This window comes from Myxocyprinus asiaticus, chromosome 46, assembly GCF_019703515.2.
Source record: "Myxocyprinus asiaticus isolate MX2 ecotype Aquarium Trade chromosome 46, UBuf_Myxa_2, whole genome shotgun sequence".
Classification (NCBI taxonomy): Eukaryota; Metazoa; Chordata; class Actinopteri; order Cypriniformes; family Catostomidae; genus Myxocyprinus; species Myxocyprinus asiaticus.
In genome coordinates, this window is record NC_059389.1 from 2,209,978 (window position 1) to 2,235,619 (window position 25,642).

The window sequence follows — 25,642 nt, forward strand, 5'->3', positions numbered from 1 at the left end:
TCTAATCCAATAATCTAGTATGTTAGGGATTTCTCTGCTTGAGCTGCATGAGTTAAATGCGCTAAAGACCAGCATAATGAACCGCTTTAAAACAGGTTAATTACCTCACTCAAACGCATCCTATATACTGTATTCATTAGATTAATCACTATATCCACAACATATATGTAATAATACAACTTATATCTGCACAGATAATGAAGCCAATGAACAGGTGAACTAAATTACAAGCTAGTCAGAATATGCATATCTTGCATTGCGTAAATTGTGAACACACTGTTTCTGTATTAAAAGACGCTATACACAATGCAATATCCTAACTGGCTAAACAAAGAAAATTAGATTTCAAAATTAATTGTCTCATCTAAATTCAATGCATCTGGTCATTACAATTTTATTAAAAACATTATTTTTGAAGTCCACCATCAGCTTGCTTTCGATCTTTATGAAATTTGGGACAGATAATCATTAGATTACAGTCATAAGGTATTAAATGATTTTTGATGTACCAAACCGTTCATGTGTAATGCTTCAACGAATTTGACGGCGAGGACAACAAACAGAAAGTGAGGCTGTATCTTGGCAGCAGTTTGGCATATTGAAACGAAACTCGGTGATTGTAATGGCCACATTGCCCTGAGGATGCATGACAGGTTTGAGGACATTAAAACATTTATATTTTTGTTTATGACTTTTGAATATTTAAAAACTATGTCAAACAAAGAGGATTGTTTTTGAAGAAAGGAGCAGCACAAACTATATTGAAGCTGAAAGCAAACCCACATCCTGTAAGTGAAAATTGTTACTCATTTCACATGCTAAGCAGTTAGCCAATTATAGAAGTTTCCAAAAGACAAACACGTGAATCTCAGGGGTTAAAGACAACATGAAGTCATTTTACTTCAGTATACTCTGATGTATTTCATATGACAAATGAAAAGTGGGCAAATCATAGCAGAATGGAGCCAGTAGGTTGGAAGGAATGGCTTGAAAAATAAGAGGGATTGGTGATGTCATCTGAAAAGGAAAGTCATTTTAGAAGCGAGCAAGTTATTACATTTTGATAAGTGATTACAAGATTAAAGATGTTTTTATTTTCTGAAATACAGATGAATCATTCACAATAAGACCAGGAATGCGTATATTAAGAAAGTAAATAGGTTCAATTTGGAAAAGATAATGATGATAAGATAATTATGATGTGACTCCTTAGTCTAATAACTACATAATAATTAACACAATCTCAAATATTCACATAATTGTGTTCAGACAAAGGCATTAAAGATTCTGTCAATTACTATTAAAGAACTAAACAGTAATGTTATATAAAACATGGAAGGAATGTTTTAAAATTAAAATGATGGAACCAACAAGCACACAACAACATGTCCAAATTATAACAATAAATAAAACAAATAAAAATATGTGTGTTTCATGCTTAAAACAGAAGCACAGAATTATAACCACTAATATTAGCAGAATTATTGTCATCTTCACACCAATCAGAGTAAACACAGTCACACACCACATTGAGAGTGTCGCCCCGACTGTACAACAGAAAAATAACTTGAGTGCAAACATCAGAGTTTCTCCGTCATTCATTTGATTGAATGTGAAGGAATATTTTAAGAATGCAAGAACACTGAATGCGACTCCAGGAGAAGCACAACATGCTACAAGCACATCTGACCACGACCAAACGCTAGTAATTGTTCCAAGAATTAGTCCTAAACTCAGTATAAAAAATATTTCTCCATCAATGTCTCTTTGTTTTTTTCTCCGTAAAGCTGATTCTTTCTTTTGTATCACAACTGCTGTAAATGCTGAGGCCCGGGACAAATTTATTGGAACAGCAATATTTGGACTCAGAGCATTTCTTAAAGTGACCATAAACACAACAGCTAAACCCAATCTTGCAAAAATTAACATTATTTGTCTGTCTTCTGTACCAGTCACAACAGCGTTCATTGAAATTATGAAAATCCATGCTACAATCCCAACGGTGCCTCCTAAAGTGTAATATATTACAGATGAGAACTGAGTTTCTTTCTTTTCTTCTTCTTTGTAAAGTATGCTCTCGATTTCTCTTAGTCTTTCCAAAAGCTCCAGCCGTTCTGTTTCTAACTGTTGAGTCATTGTTGAGTAAAATGTTTCTCCATTGAGCCAAACTAACTTGTGTATTTCCTCTAGAAGAGCTGTAGTTTGAGCAGGTTTTGGTTCAGAGTCGGTGATGATGTGAAATCGGCCTCGACATGCATCGATGATTTCTCCAACTCTCTCTGTGTTTCTGTCAGGTTTCTGTGGGTCGTTCTGGAGCAGAAGAACGATGCAGTACTGCAGAATTTGTACTCCCAGCAGCTCCTGGACTTGTTGGAGAAGATCACACTGTTCAGATTGTAGATCTTCCTGACTGAGGGTGATCAGAACAGCGTGAGGTCCAGGAGAAGCGAGAGTCAGAGCTGTTTTAAAGTCCTGACTCACTGGATTCTTCTCACAGAGGTTTGGTCCAGCGATCAGCATCATTACACGACCCTCATTCTCAATTATTACATACTTTATAATCTGTCTGTCCTCCTGTCTGCAGTCTTCCCTTCCTTGGAGAGTGTTTACAACTGAAAGCTGGGCAGAACTTTTGCCTCCAACAATCAAGACCCTCAGATCTGATTTGTGAAAACCTGAAATGAAAAGTGAAACCAGGTGAGTTGACTCACAAACTCCCATTCAGTTACATTATAAAGTTGTTGATGTAAGCAATACAAGCATTCATCACATTTGTTATTATATTTAGTGTAGAGGAGAGTACAGACACACCTTCTAGTTGTACTGACATGATGTGAAATGTAAGAATGAGTGTGAGGATCCAGTTTGGTTTTGTCCTGGTTAATTTCATTTTACAACCTGAAGAGTAGATCATACTTCGTCCCAATGAGGATTGGTATGTTTTTAGACTGCTTACAGTAATAACCAGTACAACCGATTTCTGAAAGTGAAAGTACAATCACATGACAGTAGTGCGTGTTCACTTCTGGTCTTTTGAAAGGATGGACCTTAAAGGGATACTTCACCTGTCATCATGAACACATATTGTTGTAAATAAGGAGAAGAAATTTATCTACAGGAGTCTGCAGTTGCGTGTAAGTGTGTTTATTTCATTGTGTTACTTTGTTGTAGAGTGGTATTCATTGCTAGACTTGTGCTATTTGTTTACTGTCTTGAACTTGTGCTGTTTGTTTACTGTCTTGAACTCGTGTCTCTTAAATGTAGGTTGGTGTGTATGTGCTATGTTGTTTTGACTTGTCCTAAGTTATTCACTGCTAGATTTAGTCCACGTCCAGTGGCGATTTTAGGGGGTGGACTGTGGTGGCCTGGGCCAACCCTGAAATCTCATTGGCCACCCTGTGGCCACCCCAGAACTGATTGGTAGTTCATCATGTTCATCAACACAAGAACGAAGAACCAATAGAAACACCTGTCAATCAAAGATGACATCTCAGGTCATTTGTTGATTTAGAGCCACACTCACCCAGGGTCAGTTTTATATTTCTGACCATTATAGTAGTGGTGGGACTGAAGCTGTGTGAGCTGATCTTTGATCAGTGGGGGGAGGGGCAGGCCGCGGGTGGCCAGGCAGGTGCCGCAGGTCGCGGGCGCAGCGGGCGCCAGGTCTGGAGTATAACGGTCGGTCAGAAGCACGAAGCTGATATAAGCTAGCGTCTACCTCCAACTTCTAATGAGCTGACGACGTCGATTTGTGGTCAAAAAGAAAGCTGTTTGAGAGGTATGTTCATCTAATCTATCGTTTAATTTATCCCGAATTTCCATGTGAATGTGAAAACATTTTTTCATTGTTACAGTAGCTAGGTTAAAGAGTAAGCTAGACCCTACACCACATTCAGCATGTTATCTTTATATTGACATGAAGTATGAAATGCCATGTTTTCTGATTTAATGACGGAGGTGTGTAAAGCGTTTTACAGATGTATATGTTCAATAGCTAAAGTTATATATATGGCTAACCTGTGTGTGAAATGGAAGGGTTTGTGCTGTGACTGTACTTTAAATCTTTACATGAGTTATTTATGAGCTCTTTATGTGTATTATTGGTCAGTCAGACCAATAAAATCTTCAAAGTTTTTATTATTTGACATTTTAAATATGCAGAGGCAGGGCAAATTGCACTTAAATGCCGCAAATGATTTGACTAACTATTTTATTTGGTAATATTCAAAGTAATTGAAGCTATCAGAACATGTGGAAAATAAACCTGAGTAGACACTGTAAATAGAGTTTTGTTTTTTACTGTATTCAGAGCTCAATCTGCAATTTTGGGGTTTCCAGACAGACACCTATAAGCCCTCGTAGCCAATTTCACACACTGATTTGTACCCAATTTAACAATATTTCTGCTGGACAGTGCAGTTATAGCTAATAAATGAATGAATAATTGATTGAATGATTGATTGAATTGCGCCTCAATCAGTTATCACCTGTACTTGTATCTTTTTATGATTATACACTATACCTGATGTTATACACAGATTAATTCTCTACAATGAGAATAGCTCTTAAAAATGTGTAACTGACTTTTCCTAAACAATTACTGATTTAAAAATGGATGTTATGTTAAAATAACCAGAGATTCACAGAAACTGTAATAGGTTGAAATAGAACAGGAATAGAAAACTGTCAAATGTCAAAACAACAGTCTGATATTGAATACAAACAATTCAGTGAATGCTAACATGAGTTTAAGAATTCATTTATTCTACATGTGTAGATGTTGAAGCAAAGCAATGTGATATTTACACATTTTGATCATGTGCCATTCATAAAGGTTCTCTCGGTATCGCCACCCCACTCTAGGTATGTGCCCCATCTTGGCCACCCCAGTAAAAATGTCCTGGATACACCACTGGTGGGAAGACATACTTGGGTAAAGACCAGCGAGTCTACCTGTGCGAGTCCACTGAGCAAGGACACCGACAAGGCGCCACTCACCATAGCACTTAAGTATCTTGTTATTGTGTTGCTTTTCTTATTTTCCTTCTATATACTAACATGTCTACTTCACGAATAACACATGCCTTCAAGCACATCCCTGTTATGTGTTACAGACCGGTTACACGATATCGATGCAAGACCAAACACAACCCACACAACCTACGGCCACTTTGCACTTCAGCACCTGCTCTGCTCTCTTTCTCAGTGGGACTCTGGAACTGCCAGTCAGCTGTGAACAAAGCTGACTTCATTCCAGCCTTTGCTACGCAGTCCACCCTCAGCATCCTGGCATTGACAGAAACATGGATATGTCCAGAGGATACAGCAACACCTGCTGCTCTCTCCAACAGCTTCTCCTTCTCTCACACCCCTCGACTCCCCGGTGGGTGGGGGAACAGCATTGCTCATTCATAACAACTGGACTTTTTCACCACATTCTTCACTATGTAACAGTACTAGTTTTGAATTCCATGCTATTACTACAATGTAACCCACAAAAATACATGTTGTCATCTATCGCCCTCCAGGTCAGCTGACAAACTTTCTTGAGGAGTTGGATGTCCTGCTGTCCTCCTTGCCGGAGGATGGTAGGCCACTTGTGGTTCTTGGTGATTTCAACATACACCAAGTCAAGCCCCAGGCCACTGAACTGAATACTCTCCTGGCCTCATTTGACTTTGAAAAACTACACACCACAGCAACTCACAGATCAGGCAACCAGCTGGACCAAATTTTTACATGTAACTGTACCAACTCAAATATTCTTGTTACTCATTTACATGTCTCTGATCACTACTTTGTTCAATTCAACATGACCCTCCCATCTACATTAAAACAGACTCCACCTTTGGTTTAGTTTCACCGTAACCTCCATTCCCTTTCACCCTCTCGCCTTTCCACTGCTGTCTCTACCTCTCTTCCTACACAAAATGTATTTACCATGCTTGATGTAAACACTGCCACAGACACACTAAGCTCTACTTTAACAACCTGTCCAGACAACATCTGTCCTATCTCCTCTAGGCCAGCACATACTACACCACCCAGCCCCTGACTGTGTGACGTCCTTCGTGAAATCGGACTGACCTCAGGGCAGCTGAGAGGAGATGGCGGAAATCTAAAGATCCAGCAGATCTAGGTAAATATCAGTCTCTGCTTGCAACGTTTTCAGACAACGTTAAATCTGCAAATACCTCCTATTACCAGAACAAGATCAACAGCACCACAGACACTCACAGCTTGTTTAGAACATTCAACACACTTCTCTGCCCTCCCCATCCACCACCAGACACATCACTGACAGCAGAAGTCTTCACCACATTTTTTACTAATAAGGTTACAGCCATCAGCAGTACATTCTCAGCACCACACCTCTATGTTCTCTCCTCTGACTGACACTGAGGTCTCTAAACTCTTCCTCTCCAACCACCCCACCATCTGTTCCCTTGACCCCATTCCTTCCCACCTTCTCCAGGACATTTCTCCGTCCATCCTACCTGCACTCATACACATACAATGCATCCGAAAAGTATTTACAGCGCTTCACTTTTTCCACATTTTGTTATATTACAGCCTTATTCCAAAATGGATTAAATTCATTATTTTCCTCAAAATTCTACAAACAATACCCCATAATGACAACGTGAAAGAAGTTTGTTTGAAATCTTTGCAAATTTATAAAAAAAAAAAAATCACATGTGCATAAGTATTCACAGCCTTTGCTCAATACTTTGTTGAAGCACCTTTGGCACCAATTACAGCCTCAAGTCTTTTTGAGTATAATGCTACAAGCTTGGCACACCTATTTTTGGGCAGTTTCTCCCATTCTTCTTTGCAGGACCTCTCAAGCTCCATCAGGTTGGATGGGGAGCGTCGGTGCACAGCCATTTTCAGATCTCTCCAGAGATGTTCAATCGGGTTCAAGTCTGGGCTCTGGCTGGGCCTCTCAAGGACATTCACAGAGTTGTCCCGTAGCCACTCCTTTGTTATCTTGGCTGTGTGCTTAGGGTCATTGTCCTGTTGGAGGATGAACCTTCACCCCAGTCTGAGGTCCAGAGCGCTCTGGAGCAGATTTTCATCAAGGATGTCTCTGTACATTGCTGCATTCATTTTCCCTCGATCCTGACTAGTCTCCCAATTCCTGCCGCTGAAAAACATCCCCACAGCATGATGCTGCCACCACCATGCTTCACTGTAGGGATGGTATTGGCCAGGTGATGAGCGGTGCCTGGTTTCCTCCAGACATGACGCTTGCCATTCAGGCCAAAGAGTTCAATCTTTGTTTCTCATGGTCTGAGAGTCCTTCAGGTGCCTTTTGGCAAACTCCAGGCGGGCTGTCATGTGCCTTTTACTGAGGAGTGGCTTCCATCTGGCCACTCTACCATACAGGCCTGATTGGTGGAGTGCTGCAGAGATGGTTGGTCTTCTGGAAGGTTCTCCTCTCTCCACAGAGAAATGCTGGAGCTCTGTCAGAGTGACCATCGGGTTCTTGGTCACCTTCCTGACTAAGGCCCTACTCCCCCGATCGCTCAGTTTGGCCAGGCGGCCAGCTCTAGGAAGAGTCCTGGTGGTTCCAAACTTCTTCCATTTACAGATGATGGAGGCCACTGTGCTCATTGGGACCTTCAATGCTGCAGAATTGTTTCTGTGCCCTTCCCCAGATCTGTGCCTCGATACAATCCTGTCTCGGAGGCCTACAGACAATTCCTTAGACTTCATGGCTTGGTTTGTGTTCTGATATGCACTGTTAACTGTGGGATCTTATATAGACAGGTGTGTGCCTTTCCAAATCATGTCCAATCGACTGAATTTACCACAGGTGGACTCCATTCAAGTTGTAGAAACATCTCAAGGATGATCAGTGGAAACAGGATGCGCATGAGCTCAATTTTGAGTGTCATGGCAAAGGCTGTGAATACTTATGTACATGTGATTCTTTTCGTACAGACCAGTCTCTCTCATCCCATTCATGGCAAAAACACTTGAAAGGGCAGTTTTCAATCAAATCTCTGCCTATCTCTCACAAAACAAGCTGCTGGATGACAATCAGTCAGGCTTCAAAAGTGGACACTCCACCAAGACTGCCCTGCTGTCTGTCACTGAGTCGCTGAGACGGCCGAAAGCTGAATCCAGATCATCCGTCCTGATTCTGCTGGACCTTTCTGCAGCCTTTGACACAGTCAACCATCAGCTCTTACTCTCTACCCTCTCCTCGCTGGGCATCACAGGAACTGTGCTTGACTGGTTTAATTCCTATCTCTCAGGTAGGTCCTTCAAGGTAGCCTGGAGAGGTGAGGTATCCAAGCCACATCAGCTACTTACTGGGGTACCTCGGGGATCAGTGCTTGGGCCACTTCTCTTCTCTATATACACAACATCACTGGGACCCATCATTCAGGCACATGGTTTCTCTTACCACTGCTACACTGATGACACGCAACTCTACTTGTCTTTCCAGCCCAACGACACCACAGTGACTGCTCGAATTTCTGCCTGCCTGGCGGACATCTCGGCCTGGATGAAGGAGCACCACCTGCAACTCCTTGTCTTTCCAGCCAACCCTGCTGTTGAACACAACATCACCGTGCAGCTGGGTGCAACTACAGTAACGCCTTCCAAATCAGTCAGAAATCTAGGGGTAACCATCGACAACAGACTACATTTCACAGACCACATCTCAAAGACCGCAAGATCATGTAGATTTACACTCTACAATATCAGGAAGATAAGACCCTTCCTCTTTGAACATGCCACACAACTGCTTGTCCAGTCACTTGTCATAACTAGACTGGACTACTTTAACGCTCTCATTGCAGGCCTCCCTGCATGTGCAATTAGACTCCTGCAAATGATCCAGAATCATTTCAAATGATCCAGCAGCACGTGTGGTCTTTAATGAACCAAAGAGAGCACGTTACACCACTCCTTGTCTCTCTCCACTGGCTGCCAGTTGATGCACGTATCAAATTCAAGGCTCTGATGCTGGCATACAGAACAGTCACTGGTCTGCTCCAATAATAATAATTTTCTTTATTTATCACACATTTGCACATATACAGTGAAATTCTTCTTTTTCACATATCCCAGCTAGGCTGGGGTCAGAGTGCAGGGTCAGCCATGATACAGTGCCCCTGGAGCATTGGGTCAAGGGCCTTGCTCAAGGGCCCAACAGTGGCACCTTGGCAGTGCTGGGGCTTGAACCCCTGACCTTCTGATCAGTAACCCAGAGCCTTAACTGCTGAGCCACCACTGCTCCAGCATACCTAAAATCATTTATGCAGAGCTACGCGCCCACTAGAAGCCTGCGGTCGGCTAAGGAACGTCACCTTGTTGTACCTACACAAAGAGGCACCAAAACACTTTCCTGGACTTTCAGCTTCATCGTACTACATTGGTGGAATGACCTAAAAACTCCATCCGTGAAGCTGACTCAATCTTTGTCTTCAAAAAACAACTAAAAACACATCTTTTCCATGAACACTTAACCAGTCATTAAAAAAAAAAAAAAAAAAAATCCTGTTGCCCTTCATTCTGTTTTGAATACTATTATGATGCTAGTGAAACTTTGTAATACAGCACTTTTCATACCATTGTCTCCTTAAGATGATTTGCTTATGTTTTCCTCTTTTGTAAGTCGCTTTGGATAAAAGCGTCTGCCAAATGAATAAATGTAAATGCTAAAAACTATTCCCTTACAAGAGGATGAGTAATGTAAAGTGTTATATTTCAATAGGAACTACAATAGTCTGGTCTGCAGTTTATTTAAATAAGAAAAGATAACTATATGGTGACTACACACAGAAAAGTAGGTTATCATACATATACTAAACTTGTTAGATTTGGAAATACACTGATGAGCCAAAACATTATGACCAGTTCATGTAGTCAATGAGTAGAATGCAGGAGAAATGTGCTGGAGTAAAGATCTGAGCGACTTTGCCAAGGGCCAAATTGTTACGGCCAGATGACTGGGTCAAAGCATCTCTGAAATGGCTAGGCTTGTGGGTTGCTCCCGGTCAGCAGTGGTGAGTACCTACCGACAGTGGTCCGAGGAGAGACAAACCACAAACCGGTGACAGGGTGTTGGGTGCCCAAGGGTCATTGATGCATGAGGGCAATGAAGGCTATCCGGTCTGGTCCGAACCGAAAGAAGGTCTACTGTGGCACAAATCACAGAAATGTTTTAGGAAATGTTCTGCTGGGAAACCATGGGTCCGGCCATTCATGTGGACGCCAATTCGACACGTGCCACCTACCTAAACATTGTTGCAGACCAGGTACACCCCTTCATGGCAACGGTATTCCCTGATGGCAGTGGCCTCTTTCAGCAGGATAATGCACCCTGCCACACTGTACACATTGTACAGGAATGGTTTGAGGAACATGATGAAGAGCTCAAGATGTTGCCCTGGCCTCCAAATTCCCCAGATCTTAATCTGATTGAGCATCTGTGGGATGTGCTGGACCAACAAGTCCGATCCATGGCAGCTCCACCTCACATCTTACAGGACTTGAAGGATCTGCTGCTAATGTCTTGGTGCCAGATACCACAGGACACCTTCAGGGGTTGTAACAAGCTAAAAGGGAAAGGAGGAGGCGAGAACCGGCTTAACAACATAAATAATCATATAATGATTAATTTAAACAAAAAGACAAACACACAGGTGTCGAGTAGCTACCCGTAACTCTCTCTGTAGCACGGCCCCGGCCCCATCTGCCGGCAGGTCATCCCCGTCTTCCTGGATCTGGGAGGGGACAAGGGGAGGGAAACAACAATAATAACAAAACAAAAAAACGCTATACTTACACACTGTAACAGTGATAATACCAACCAAAAACACAATAATAATATTTAAAAAGAGAGGGAAAGGCCAACACAGAGTGGCAGCGGGAGAGAGAGAGAGAGAGAGAGAGAGCAAGAGAAAAAATTTACTCGCCGGTTCTCTGATATGCCATAGCCTGGTCCTCGGCCACTCCTCCACTCTCTAGTGGACAACAGCTGCACCTCCCCGGGCAGATCGGAGGCAGTCCTCCGGCCCCTGGCGGACTGAAGGCCCCACCGCATTTTCGGTGGACAGAAGGGACCTCCCCCACCCCTGGCAGCAGTCCTCCTGCTCCAGGTGGTCAGTCAGGAGCCCCTCCCTCTTCGCGGTCGGTGGTTCTCTAACCCTGCCGCGTTTTAGCGGCCGGTAGTGGTCTCCTCCGCCCCTGGCAGTGGCCCTGACCGCTCCAGGCAGTCAGTTAGGAGCTCCTCCTCCCCTCGCTGTCGGCAGCTGTTCCTCTGCTCTCAGGCGACCAGGCTCTTCCGTCCCCCGGCGGATGGCCGTGGCTGCTCCGTTTGGGTTGATGGTAGTGGCGAGGACTCTACTACGGCACATCCCTCCTCCTTCCCGGGCTGCGGCACCAGTTTAACAAGAAAAAGGGAAAGAAGGAGGCGAGAACAGGCTTAACAACAAAATAATCATTTAATGATTAATTTAAACAAAAAGACGAACACACACAGGTGTCGGGCAGCTGCCCGTAAATCTCTCTGTTGCACTGCCGTCTCCGGTCGCCTTTATCCCTCTCTGGCCTAATCGGCCTAATTATGCGGAATCACTGCCCAGCCCCATCCTCCACCCTGCCACAGGGGTCTTGTAGACTCCATGCCTCGGCGGGTCATATTAGGCAGATGGTCATAATGTTTTGTATCATTGTAAGTCACTGTTTTCCAGTAAAAGAAATCTTAAAAAGAATATCTCGCTTTCAAGGAATATTCTGGGTTCAATACAAGTCGACAGCATTTGTGGCATAATGTTGATTACCAAAAAAATTATTTCGACTCGTCCCTCCTTTTCTTTAAAAAAAGCAAAAATCGAGGTTACAGTGAAGCACTTACAATGGAAGTCAATGAGGCCAATTTTTGAAGGGTTTAAAGGCAGAAATGTGTAAGCTTATGATTTATTAATTCTTCTGATAAAACTTGTGTTTAATTTGAGCTGTAAAGTTGTTTACATTGTTGTTTTACGTTCATTTTTCCCATAGGGATTTCATTAAATCCTTATAGTGTTGTAAGCCATGAAACAAACCAACCAGCTCAAAGGTGAATCACAACATTACAAACTTTGATTTGAAGCAAAAAGTATTTGAAATTCGGACAAAGATACAAGACTGTACTTAATGTCTTTAGTTATGGAAATGAACTACAATCCCATGAAGCATGTAATCAAATAAAAAACTATGGAAAAATATAATAGATCTGTATAGAAACAATATCTTTTTATTTTATAGCAAAATATTCAAATATATAAGTAGTTTTCTCATATATAAGTAGTAACAGTTCATCATGGGAGATGACGGTGGCTGCAGAGCGCAAGTCTCTAATTCTGAGGATTATGTGTAGTTCTTCACCAGAAATGTAGCTATTAAACATGATTTTTTAAAAGTTGAAATAAAGCAGACTGATGGCTTCAACAGAAGAATATATCATCAATAAAGAACCCCGGAGCTCCAGGAAGGTCTGTTTTTAAAGGTTTATAAATCATCTTTAATAATTAATTTCTGATATGGAAAAAATGTATGGGATTTGTACTTTCAGAACCAGACTGTTGTGCTCTATATTATTGCTGATGGAGACAGACAGTGTTATACTGGGCAATTTAGCCCTCTGTTCAATACTTATTTATTTGACCTATTCTGTTCATGTTCCTAGATTTCTGTGATTTAGAAAGTGTAAATCTGGTGTGTTACAGCGAGTCTACTGCGCATTATTGCTGGGGATTTAAACCTCTCACTTCAAACATTTGACCTTGCCATAAATGAGTGGGATCCGCGTTTTCGCGATTCTAGAATTTAGCTCTGTTCTAAACACTCTCCTTCACATCACAAGAGAGCAGTTTAGACAGGTAATATCTCCTACATCTTTATACTAGGACTCCATCCTCTCAATAAGTGCTCATCTTGCATGCACATTAATTAATAATAATTATTTGTGCAAGTGTGCGCCATCAAAAGGTCTGTGTAAATACATGTAATATTTGCCAGTATGATGCAGCTTTTATGAAGAAAAAAATGACTCTCTGAGGAAATTTCAATTTTGTACTCAATAGTTTGAGTTATTAACACTTAAAATCTTAAGTCTATGGATTTTTAAGAAAAAAAATTCAAGGAACATAGATATTTGAGTTATGGGCCCAAAACTTGACATTTTAAGTCATGTTTTTAATTAAGAAAACTTGATTTTTCCCGTAATGACAACATTAGGGTTTACAGTGCAAAAGGAAATTTCATATTGACATTTTCATATCATTTTGACTACTGTTATCATGAGATTTTTATTTAATTATTTTAGTTTTATTATTTAGAGTTTTTCATAAATAAAAAAATAATATAAAAAAATTGATGACCAAAGGGGAACCTTTGGGATGCCCCCTCCTTCCTCCCGTTTGTGAACGCCACTGTCAGCAATCAACTAAATATTTTGCTTCCAAAAAGAAGGAAATGTCGCTTCAAGTGAATTAGTCAATCATATATGTGAACTACTTCATTTACATGAACTGTCAGAACTAACCGATTCACTCATATAAAGTAGACTTCCCAACACTAAAAATGGGTGAATTGGTTAGTCGTTTATTTTAACTGGTCCATTTGCATGAACTATCCGAAAGAACCGATCCATTTAAATTATTTGGATTGGATGAAAAATATACAGTAGCTGAGTTTAACTTTTAGAATAACTTTTAGTTTTTAATGATGACTTGACTCTTTTTGGCCATATGGCCTAACATGAAAATTGCCAGAATGTTTCTTCATCGCCTTATCTTTCCACAGTTCAGGGAGTCATGCTGCCGACGAAGGTCAAAACGTCTTTTTTTCTGTTATTGCAACATCTTGGTTCATAAATTTTAGTTGTTTGTGTTGGGGTACTGGCGTATGTTATCATCCAAAGCAAAGCCTGGAGCGCTTCACTTTTTAAGTTCTGTCATAAGCACGTATTTGCCTAAATGAACAGAAAGTATTTAAAATCTCAGTGCGGTGCATTAAAATCAGAATCACAATCATGAGCTTTATTGCCAAGTGTTCTTATGCACACAAGGACATTTATTTTTATTTTTTTGATGATAGGAGAAACAAGTGCACACAGAACATTACTGTGAGACACATAATATAAAACAAGGTAAGACTATAAATAGTCACAAATAATAGGACATATAACAAAATGGCGTATGTACATGTGGTAATGTATGTGCAAGGTAGGGGTATGTACAGTTATTGAATTAAATATGAGTGAAGACCACTATCATCTCCACTCTTTTGAGTGTGTTCAGATCAAGGTCATTGTGACTGCACCAGACAGCCAGCTGATCAACCTCCCTTCTGTATGCAGGTTCGTCACCATCATGGATGAGGCCGATGACTTTAGTGTCATCTGCAAACTTCAGGAGCTTGGCAGAGGGGTTCTTTGCAGTGCAGTCATTCGTGTACAGGGAGAAGAGCAGTGGAGGGAGAACGCATCCCTGAGGAGCACCAATGCTAATAGTAAGGGTCCCAGATGTGAGTTTCCCCCAGTCTCACTAGCTGCTGCCTGTCAGAAAGCTGGTGATCCATCGACAGATTGGTGTGGGTACGGAGAGCTAGGTCAGTTTGATTGAGAGAACATCAGGCATGATGGTATTGAAGGCTGAACTGAAGTCCACAAATAGGATCCTTGCATAAGTCCCAGGTCTGTCGAGATGTTGCAGGATATAATGCAGACCCATATTGACAGCATCATCCACAGACCTGTTTGCTCGGTAAGCAAACCGAAAGGGTCTAGCAGGGGTCCAGTGATGTCCTTTAGGTACGCCAAAACCAGTCTCTCAAAGACTTCATGACCACAGATGTGAGAGCGACAGGTTTGTAGTCATTAAGTCCTGTGATTTTGGTTTTTTTGGGGACCGGAATGATGGTGGAGCATTTGAAGCAGCAGGGAACTTCACACTGCTCAAGTGATCTATTGAAGATCTGTGTGAAGATGGGGGCCAGTTGGTCAGCGCAGACTTTCAAACAGGCAGGCAAAACACTGTATGGGGCTGAAGCTTTCCTAGTCTTTTGTTTCAGAAAGACCCGGCACACATCCTCCTCACATACCATAAGTGCAGGTTGAGTAGCAGGAGGGGGGTTCCAGGAGGTGTTGGTATGTTTGTGAAGTGAAGATAAGAGCGGGGGAGGGGTGTGAGTCTGGACTTTTCAAACCTGCAGTAAAACACATTTAGTTCATCAGCCATTTGTTGATTCTCTACAGAGCGAGGGGGAGGTGTCTTGTACTTGGTGATGCTTTTCAGGCCTTTCCACACAGATGCAGGATCATTGGCTGAAAACTGGTTTTTCAGCATTTCAGAGTAGGTTCTTTTAGCCACTCCTTAGATTTCCTTAGTAAGTGTGTTTCTGTCCTGGTTGTACAACATTTTATCCCCATGAATATTTTATAAAACAGCTGTAAATCTGAAATCGTACCCTGGAGATATAATTTCTCAGTGCCTCTGTTGAACGCCCTGCTCTAAATCTTGAAATGTATCCTGCAATGTGAGGTATCTGTTTATCGCGTTCTGGCTAGAACGATGAAATATCAAATATCCGTTACACTCAGCAGGGCTCTCTCTGCCCAATCAGCAAAACATTCTTTTGGTATGATCTGGAAAATATGGGAAAAATCGGGTTGGCCAAAAGCAGTAACATATAAGTGTGACCCAAAAATGAAAATTCTTTCATCATTTACTCAGTCTCATGTTATTCCAAATCAGTAAGACTTTCTTTCTTGCACGGAACAAAATGGAGAATTTTCATGCTGCCCATTTTCTCAAATCTCATTCTTGCTTCTAAATATTCAAACTTGGCACATCACGTTCATTTATGAGAAACGTGAAATCTTGATGTGTCGATTTTGAATGTAAATTTCAGTCTGTTTCTCACACAAAGCTATCATATGCCTTCAGAATGTGTGTAATATAGCACGAGTCGCATTTATTACTTTTATGAACTTCGAAACGCTCTCTGAAAAACTGAACACAATTGACATTATTATTCTGTAAAAACTTCCTTTACTGCTCTCATAGTCGTTTGGTTCACCATTTGTCATCTCATGAAGATAGGTTATTGGAAATTTCACAGCTCAGCAGGCAACAGATTTTGTAATCGCTTTCAGACGCTAACGGCCGGTCATGTGTGAGTTTACTGACACAATCTGCTCAATCAAGAGAACAGTTGATAATAATCAAGTGGTCAGTCCGGTGGAAAAATGACCATCCTTCCTTTCAAACGAAAACATTCCTGATCCATTACAAAACTGAGAGACAGACTGGCTAAAATTTACCCAAAAGGATGTTCCACATGAGTAAATGGATTATTGATTTTTCACTTTCATGTGTTTGTCAATTTGTCATGACCAGGGCTGTTATTTGTATGTTGCAACCAAGATAGTATGACGCAAGCCAGATCATATAATTGTGCTATTTTCTCTAAGGGTAATTTGTTTCATTAAACACACAATTGGATTGACATCACAGAGATAATTGCTCATTCCTTTTATTGTAAAGGGCACGTGTATTGATAATCAAAACCACAATGAGGAATTTAGTGATTGATTGGCATCATAACAGAGCAACATGATGATGTCATATGCTCTTAAAATATTAGGAATAGGGCTGGGTAATGATACAGATTTCCGGATTAGATTCCGATTCACAAGCTCTCGATCCGATTCCGATTTAGATTCATATGGGTATATTTTAGTTATAATGTCCCTTTTGCTTACATATTAAATAAATTATCTAATTCTATTAATTATACAGGGACCTTCTAACTAGGAACAATATGAAAATAATAATTTTACTAATTATATGTTATTAGTTTTTCATCATTTTGGTCACATTTCAGCTTTTTAAATATTACCAATACATGAATTCAATTAATAAATATGATATTATATTGCATATATTATATTTTGTTACATGTTTATTGTTTAATAACAAAATGTGTTCTAATTTTTTGTTGTTTTTGATCAACAATTGACTATAGAGAACAGAAAGGGCATTAAAAGAGACATTATTCAATGACAAATGGGTCACGTGGATCTTGTCTTTAGACACACATTAAACGGAACAACTTTTACTCTCAACACACAGTGAAAGGGTCTCGCTGCGGAATATTTCACCACTATACTACACAATTACTGGTGAGTGAAATGTAAACATTTACAAGCCAGTTCCCATACATATACATTTAGTCGCACAGTGCGAAATTTGGTTGCAAATGTGAGTGATTTCCATTCATTGTAGTGGAGGGTTGTGCAATATGTAAAAGATTAATCTTGAGATTTAAGGATCGATATCGAAATCGTTCAAATGAAGATCGCGATGCATCGGTAAATCAATATTTTTACCCACTTCTAATTAGGAATATAGAAATTATAGTATAATCCATATTTGTTTGAAATTATTAAAAATTGTATAGACAGTACAGTGGCCGCAAAACGTATTGCGACTATTTCTGTCCATAAATAATCTGATGATGCAGACTGATCTCACTGTGAATTCGGCAACAGTAGGTTGAAAGTTCTTAAGCTGAAATCGGTCTGTGCAGACCGAAATTCGAATCACTGTCCCCAGTGGCCAAAGCTGGAACTGTTTTTGAAATGTCCACAGAGAGGCGCCAAAATCGAGTTGTATTCTAACCTCGTGCGACCCCGTGCAAACCTCGTGGCTTCATGACTGATCTCAGTTCAGGAGACTCTGTGCTGTCAGTAAAGGGTTAAACTTTCAACACAAGGAGTCATGTGACAAAACAACATGGCGTCGATCACATCAGAGTTTGTCTTTGGGAGAAATGCCAACAAAACTTCATATGTTAAGAAACCTAATTAAGTTTTTACATTGAAACCTGTTTGAGTCAAAAGATTAGAGTATCTAGTTCCATCCAATATGCCATTTTTTAAATTTGAGCGATTTATTGCGAAACGCCACACTGCTAAACACAATGAACACTAATGTGTACTTAAGCAAGTTTTTTTCCTTAGAAATCCTATATTTACTGTGCGTATTATTGTCACTTTGAGAAAGAATGGGTTCATCCAAAAGCAGAAAAATGTTGCTTTCAGAGACTTTATATGGAGTTAGGATGAAAATAAGGTGCATTTGAAACTGTTCTGAGACCAGTGCAGACAGACAGCACACTGGAGGTTAAGTCATTCACTAAATAGGGAGCAAGGGAGCATCCTATAGCTCTCTATGCAGTTAAGTGCATTCACTCCTAAAATCTGATCAAAAGTTCAGTTTCAGGCTGCAGATGATGTTTGGATCACTCAACATGTTTGACAGACATGTGACAATGATAATCAGTACATAGATTCAGAATTTATAATGTATCATTTTATTTTAACATGGTTGACAGTGATTGGATGATGCTGGACATTACTTTAAATCAGAATGAATTATGATAATTTCTGATGTGATGTCTGTAACGTCTCAAAAACATGAATAATCAACACTCCTGGAAACATAATGAAGAATTTGATAAAAATAAAAAAAACTGACTTTCTATAGCTTGGTATTATTTACAATTTCACAACTTTGTCCCGCTGTCCACATACAGTATGTGGACATCAGTTTATAGGAAATCTATTTGCTCTAGAATTTATTTATTTATTTATTTATTGCATGTTTATTAGGTGCTACTAGTTACAAATCAAAAAGGGAATTGGAAAATGCACAGAGCAGTCACGCTCGGTCTCAGGAGGTACATATTTTCCAGGTACATAAACTTTTGGAAGCAACATCTTGATTTCCATATGATCATGTTACTGTATTCAGATTAATGTTGCACGAAATAGTTTTGGTTAAATTCTTAGGCAACTAACATGAAAAGTCCATGCACCAAAACAATCAGCATTTGCTTGATTTGGCAGCAGCAGGTCAGATGGTGTGTAGTCTTGAAAGGTGAGCCACATATGATCGTTGGTTACTCTGTTGTCTAGAGGCTTCATTAACCTGTCATTTTGTCATAGACTAGTGAGGTCACGTCACAGCCATCGAAAGTCAATTTCAACTGCGTGAAATTTGAAGATATGGGACGAGATGTTCAGTTGCGCAGTTTAAGGAGCTACAGTATTGACTTTCCATCTGCCAGCAATTATTCACACTTATATTTAAAAGCTCATCATTTACACTGTGCACTTACTGCCTAAAAAATAATTTTTCCTCTATCACCTTACTTTACAAACTGCCGATCTGAAAGTAGGTGGTGCTCTAATGCATTTTAGCCCTCACAGATGTGCTCGTCCATAGACATTCAGTCTAATTTTCAGTTCATGCAACCACCCCAATTGTTTCAGTGAATATCTCGGCCTCTCAGTGGACTAGAAGTTCAATTTAAGTGTCATTAGAAAGATTCGCTTTGAGATGATGTATAACATTTTATCATTAATAGTCGATAACATTCCTGATGATTTGTTTTGCATGCTTTACCTTCTGGATGGCATATTTTGTTCTGGACATCTAAGATATAACACTGGATTATTCACAAAGCAAGCTCACAGACAAGTAAACAATGGCTCATTTTTTAGAAACCTTTTTAGGTAAAAGCAGATATAACGTTTTTAGTTATTTGGGGCTTACAGCAGCAGTTATTGGCGCATAAAATACGTTTGTATTTAATGTCTTACAAATGTAATATTTCACTTTGTGATTATTTTGAATATCTTTTAAACTATGGTATTAGTGCAACAATATATATATATATATATATATATATATATACATATATACATATATATATATATATATATATATATATATATATATATATATAATTTTTCTATTTAAGAGCTATTTTAAAGACTTTTGTATTCATAATAATATTTCCACCACATAACCACTAGGTGGCACTTATTTGCAACACAGATGTTTTAAGGCCTTATTTTGTTATTTTAAGTAAAATAAATGCAGAAGTGAAGGTTATCTATAAAAAAAGATCAGATTCTAAGCTTTCAAACAGTACCTCATATGCCTGAATTATGTATACGGGACTTGAGCATTTTAAGCGTAAACTTTGAGAGAGTTGAAGAGGTTAAAGACAAACCCACCGTGTGCACAAAGGTTGTTAATTGATGGTATATGCTTCAGTTGAAGCCATTAGTCAACGTTATTTCAACATCCTTGTTAAAAATTCATGTTAAATAGCGTGATTCCTGGTGAAGAACTACACTACCCATAATCCTAAAGAGAAATCAACCAATCAGAGAATCGCAGCAAACAAAGTGCACCAAAAGAGCTCTGCAGCTCCGCCCACTCACACGATGCACTGTGAATGACACAATCGAGTCGCTCTTCCTGCAGTCTCCAACTGCTTATTTATTTTAATTAATCTAAATAGTTACTCTAAGTAATAGCACACATCTAATAATTAGTAAACAAAGTATATATTTCAAGCACTCCAGAGGAAATCGGTGTAATTTTTCATGATGATATTCACAAGGGTTGAGTTGTGTGAACTAATAAGAATTTGTTTAACCTCATATTGTCTTTTAGGACAGTACATCCTGAACTTTGATTTGTAATCTTTTTTGAGTGATTATATTAAGCAGTAATGTCTCCTGTAGTTAATATGTTTTCTTTTAAAAAAAACAGAAAAAAAAAAAAAACAGCTGACAGCAGGTCAAATAGTCTGATGTTGAATTCTTGGAAGATGATATTGTTGGCTAGAGTTATGTGTAGATTCCTGAGAAAAGACTTTCCTGCCAATTTGGACCAAATATAAGCTTCAGTCGAGTCAATATGAGGCAGCGCAGCGCTCCGTCATATGAATCCGCTTTAGAAGGTCACATTTTGTTAGTGTGTTTGATTTACTCAATTCTATTCAAAGGCAAATCACATTTTTAAATAAATTTTTTGTTTGTTTTTTTACAGGGTGAACCTCATGAAACCTATCAAGAATATGTCTGGGTCACATTTCACCCCAAAATAAAGTAAAAAAAAATTTTTTTTAATTATAGAAATTACATTTTGCATAAAGAAAGTCAATTTAGGGCCATTAAGGCTACACTTTTACAGTATCAGGCATGTTTATTTCTGTAGCACATTTCATAATTACACAATGGTCATTCATTGTGTTTTACATACTGTAGAAATGATCAAGTAAAACAAAGGATACATAAAAAGTCTATTTTAAAATTATTTAAGAACAATTACAATAAAAACAATGTAATACAATATTTATTTAATGATCAGAAAAAGGCAGTACAACAAATACTATCATGATGCATTAATACTTTACAATTTATACACACACACACACACACACGACAAAATAAATCAGAATTTTTGCACCTTTAATGTAAATATTACAACCTATGCAATGCCACTGAAAACCAAAGTGACACATTTCAGAGAGAGAGAAAAAATAAAGAAATCTTAGAATAACCTAACTGCATAAGTGTGCACATCCCTGAACTAATACGTAGTTGAAGCACCCTTTGATTTGATTACAGCACTCAGTCTGTTTGGATAAGAGTCTATTAGCTTGGCACATCTTGACTTGGGACTATTTTCCCACTCTTCTTTGCAAAAACATTCCAGATCTGTCAAATTGCAAGGGCATCTCCTGTGTACGGCCCTCTTCAGGTCCCCCCACAGATTTTCTTTAGGATTCAGCTCTGGGCTCTGGATGGGCCATTCCAAAACATTCATCTTTTTTTTTTTTTTTGCTGAAGCCATTCTTTTGTTGATTTGGATGTGTGCTTTGGATCATTGTCATGTTGAAAGATCTCTTCATTTTCAGCTTTCTAGCAGATGCCAGTAGGTTCTGTGCCAAAATTGACTAGTACTTTGAGCTATTCATGATTCCCTCAAAGTTTCAGCTGAAGAAAATCAGCCCCAAAGCATGATGCTGCCACCACCATGCTTCACCGTGGGTATGGTGTTCTTTTGCTGATGTGCTGTGTTGTTTTCGCGCCAAACATCTCTTTTATAATTTTGGGCAAAAAGTAAAATCTTGGTCTCATCAGACCAGAACACATTTTTCCACATGGTTTTAGGAGACTGAATATAGGTTTTTGCCAGGCTTGGATGTTTTTTTTTCCATCAGAAAAGGCTTGCGTTTTGCCACCCTGCCCCATAGCCCAGACAGATGAAGAATACGAGAGATAGTTGTCACATGTAGGGAGCAACCAGTACTTGCCAGAAGGAGCTGCAGCTCCTTTAATGTTGCTATCGGCCTCTTGACAGCCTCCCTGACCAGTTTTCTCTTTGTCTTCTCATCAATTTTGGAGGAACGTCCTGTTCTTGATAATGTTGTGCCATACTTTCTCCACTTGTTGATGACTGTCTTCACTGAGTTACATGGTATATCTAATGCCTTAGGAAAAAAAATTGCAGCCCTCACCTGAACGATACCTTTCAACAGTGAGATCCCGTTGATGCTTTGTAAGCTCTTTGTGGCCCATGGCTCTTGTAGAAGCATGCAACCAAGAAGATGTCAGATAAATCCTACAAGAACAGCTGAGATTTATTTGGAGTTAATCAGAGTCACTTCAGGTGAAGACAGGTGTGTACTATTTCACATGAGCTTGATGATTGGTTGATTCTGAACACAGACACATACCCAGTTATGAAAGGGTGTGCACACTTATGCAGTTACGTTATTCTAAGTTTTTTTTTTTTACACTTTGTGATTGTTTTGCAAAATCTTTGTGTTTATTTGTCTGACCTAAAGAAAAAACATCAGTGCTTTTCACTAACAGATACGACGGCAACATCTAGAACTTACAAATCTGAGCATTTCCACAGATCTCTGCTGACCTTCTGACCAGATGTTTATTTACATAACACATATTCCTTTGTCCACATATTCACATGTCCACTGCCCCCTAAATTTTCCTTGTGCCCCCCTAAAACGTCTGACGCCCCTCAGACCAATGGTGAAACCCAATCAAGGGGGACCTAATTTCACATTGTGATTCCAGAGAAAGAGAAAGGAGGAAATATCAGATAACAAGCATGATGTGGACTATAAAATGGACAATGGACAACAAAGTTGTTGCTTATATAATGTCAAATGAAAAAAAGGTGTCTAAGTGTTTATGTAAGGCAAACACAATTAACACAAAGATTTCCTTTACTCTGTGCCAGTATAATTATGCAATTTCCAATTTTTAATATATTTTTTAAATGTTTTTTATTGAAATAATCTACCATGATTTTAATAAAAAAGTCATATTTTTCTAATAAATATTTTTATTTTGAATAATATTTTCAAATTCATTATTTTTAAATACATATATATTTTTAAATATATATATTTACTCTTCAAAATATTTTATTGCTATTTCACATTTATATTTTAGTTCAGTTTTAGTTGCAAAATCATATACCATTTGCCATGATTCTAATATTTGTATCATGTAATATATTAATCATGTAAAAAATTATTATATGTAATATTATATATTTTGTGTAAATATATATATATATATATATATATATATATATATATATATATATATATATATTTGTTTTTGTTTTTCTCCCCTTTTCTCCCCAGTTTGGAATGCCCAATTCCCAATGCGCTCTAAGTCCTCATGGTGGCGTTGTGACTCTCAGTTGCCTCCGCGTCTGAGACCATCAATCTGCGCATCTTATCACATGGCTTGTTGAGTGCGTTACCGCGGAGAAGGAGCACATGTGGAGGCTTCACTATATTCTCCGCTTCATCCACGCACAACTCACCACGTGCCCCACCGAGAGCAAGAACCACATTATAGTAACCACGAGGAGGTTACCCCATGTGACTCTACCCTCCCTAGCAACAGGGCCAATTTGGTTGCTTAGGAAGCCTGACTGGAGTCACTCAGCACGCCCGAACTTGTGAACTCACGACTCCAGGGATGGTAGTCAGCGTCTTTACTCGCTGAGCTACACAGGCCCCCACTTAATTTCTTTTTATTATTCCACAAAACCTTTAGTTAAGGATTAGCACTCCAGAAGATTTATCCGAGAGACACAAAACAGATGAGAAACAGAAGGAGCATCTAAAAAAATCTGTGTGAATGTGGAGTGTAACGTGTGCATGTGTGTTACAGATGAGAAGGACTTATGTCAACAAATGAAAAGTTATGTAAGATTAATAATGCAAGAACTGCACAGATGGAAAACACAAAATTCCAGGAAAGAACTCATACACTCATGGTGTGTGAAGATCCTGAAAAATGTCATGTGTCAATATTATTATGAATAATTGCAGGGGGGGGATTTTAAGGGGTTTAAACAACAAAAGCCAGGTCCTTTTGACATCACCCTCCAGGAAGTGACATCATCAATTTTGGAGAGAAAACAACAGCAAAAGCATCATTAAATATTAGCAGGGGATTTGATGAATTCTGTGATGTTTTGTGGTGTTATTTGGTTTTTACTCTAAAACATTCAGCCCTATTTGATACAATGACAGAAATCAGTATCTTTTTGTTGTTGTTTTTTGTAATTAATATTTTTTTATTAAATCATACAATAACAATGAAATGCAAAACATATATAAAATCAACATTTAAGCCCCCCCCCCCCCCCCCCCAAAAAAACAACCCTGTGGTCAAACATAAGTAAATATATAGAAATAAAAATCAAACAGACACACATATATACACATACATACATACATACACACACATAATAATCATACTTACTAAATTACACTACTCTCTCCACACCCCACCCGAGAGCCCTCCAAAAACTCCAAATACCTGCCCCATTTCCGTATAAACATATCCAAGCCACCCCGTCTTCCAGATGACACCTCCTCATAAACTGCCACCCTCCCCACCTCCGTGCACCACTCCGGATATGGGGGTGCACCAGCTGACCCCTCAAAATAACCTGCCTGGCGATCATCACACAGGTCAGAACCCAGTTCTCTATATGGCCATCCCCCACATCAATGACTGCCCCATCGCCCAGAACACAAAGTCTGGGGCAAAAACGAAACCAGAGTGCCCACCACGTCGCACACAAAATTCTGAACCTTCAACCAGAATTTCCGGATCTCGACACACCACCCAAAAACATGGGCCGTGTCTCTATCCTCTGATTGGCATCTCCAGCAGGTGGGTGTGTCTTTAAGACCAAGCCTATACAGTCTAGAGGGGGTCCAAAAAAATCTATGCAAAATTTTGAATTATATAAGAAGCATACTTGCATCTCTAGATGCAGACTTAACGTTTTTAAGAATCTTAGCCCACACTTCTTCCTCCAATGCCAAGTTGAAATCTTTCTCCCATACTCTCTTGAGAGAAGTTAAGGCTCCGTCCCCCAGACTCTGAATTAACAGGGAGTAGTACACTGATGCCTCATGACCTTTTCCAAAAGCTGCAATTACCTCTCCCAAAGCATCTGCCTCCTTTGTGGGGTGTGTGCTACTCCCAGAAATAGTACAAAGCAGGTGGCGCAGTTGTAAATACCTATAAATCTGAGGTCTGGGGATCCCAAAATGTCGGACCAAGTTTTCAAACGATCTCAACACTCCACTCTCATATAGGTCACAGAGTGTAGCAACCCCCCTCACAATCCACTCTGGCCAGCAGAAAGGGGACTTGCCAATACACAATCTTGGGTTCTGCCATATGCTCGAGGCAACATTTAAATAA

The 25,642-nt window shown here is 39.5% G+C and overlaps 2 protein-coding genes across 2 annotated transcripts; one reads left to right on the plus strand and one right to left on the minus strand.

The window, feature by feature from the left end:
• Nucleotides 1-948: 948 nt before the first annotated feature.
• Nucleotides 949-3,018, minus strand: LOC127436066 (uncharacterized). Its single transcript, XM_051689993.1, has 2 exons — nucleotides 2,812-3,018; nucleotides 949-2,675 (listed from the first exon to the last, which is right to left on the minus strand). The coding sequence occupies exons 1-2, from the start codon at nucleotides 2,912-2,914 to the stop codon at nucleotides 1,309-1,311; spliced, it is 1,470 nt and encodes a 489-aa protein (XP_051545953.1). The 5' UTR covers nucleotides 2,915-3,018; the 3' UTR covers nucleotides 949-1,308.
• On the plus strand, nucleotides 2,926-24,418 carry LOC127435671 (uncharacterized). Its single transcript, XM_051689308.1, has 9 exons — nucleotides 2,926-2,957; nucleotides 3,099-3,134; nucleotides 4,864-5,010; nucleotides 5,115-5,383; nucleotides 5,529-5,741; nucleotides 6,025-6,139; nucleotides 14,366-14,517; nucleotides 20,919-20,977; nucleotides 23,551-24,418. Exons 1-6 carry the CDS (start codon nucleotides 2,926-2,928, stop codon nucleotides 6,084-6,086), a joined length of 759 nt encoding a protein of 252 aa, XP_051545268.1. The 3' UTR covers nucleotides 6,087-6,139; nucleotides 14,366-14,517; nucleotides 20,919-20,977; nucleotides 23,551-24,418.
• Nucleotides 24,419-25,642: the final 1,224 nt, after the last annotated feature.

Coding starts and splice junctions, on each gene's coding strand:
- LOC127435671 (XM_051689308.1), top strand. CDS start 2,926: ATGAGGATTGGTATGTTTTTAGACTGCTTACA. Junction 3,135..4,863: donor ACAGGAGTCTGCAGTTGCGT/GTAAGTGTGTTT, acceptor ACCCCACTCTAG/GTATGTGCCCCATCTTGGCC. Junction 5,011..5,114: donor CCACTCACCATAGCACTTAA/GTATCTTGTTAT, acceptor TATGTGTTACAG/ACCGGTTACACGATATCGAT.
- LOC127436066 (XM_051689993.1), bottom strand. CDS start 2,914: ATGATCTACTCTTCAGGTTGTAAAATGAAATTAACCAGGACAAAACCA. Junction 2,676..2,811: donor CATGTCAGTACAACTAGAAG/GTGTGTCTGTAC, acceptor TTTTCATTTCAG/GTTTTCACAAATCAGATCTG.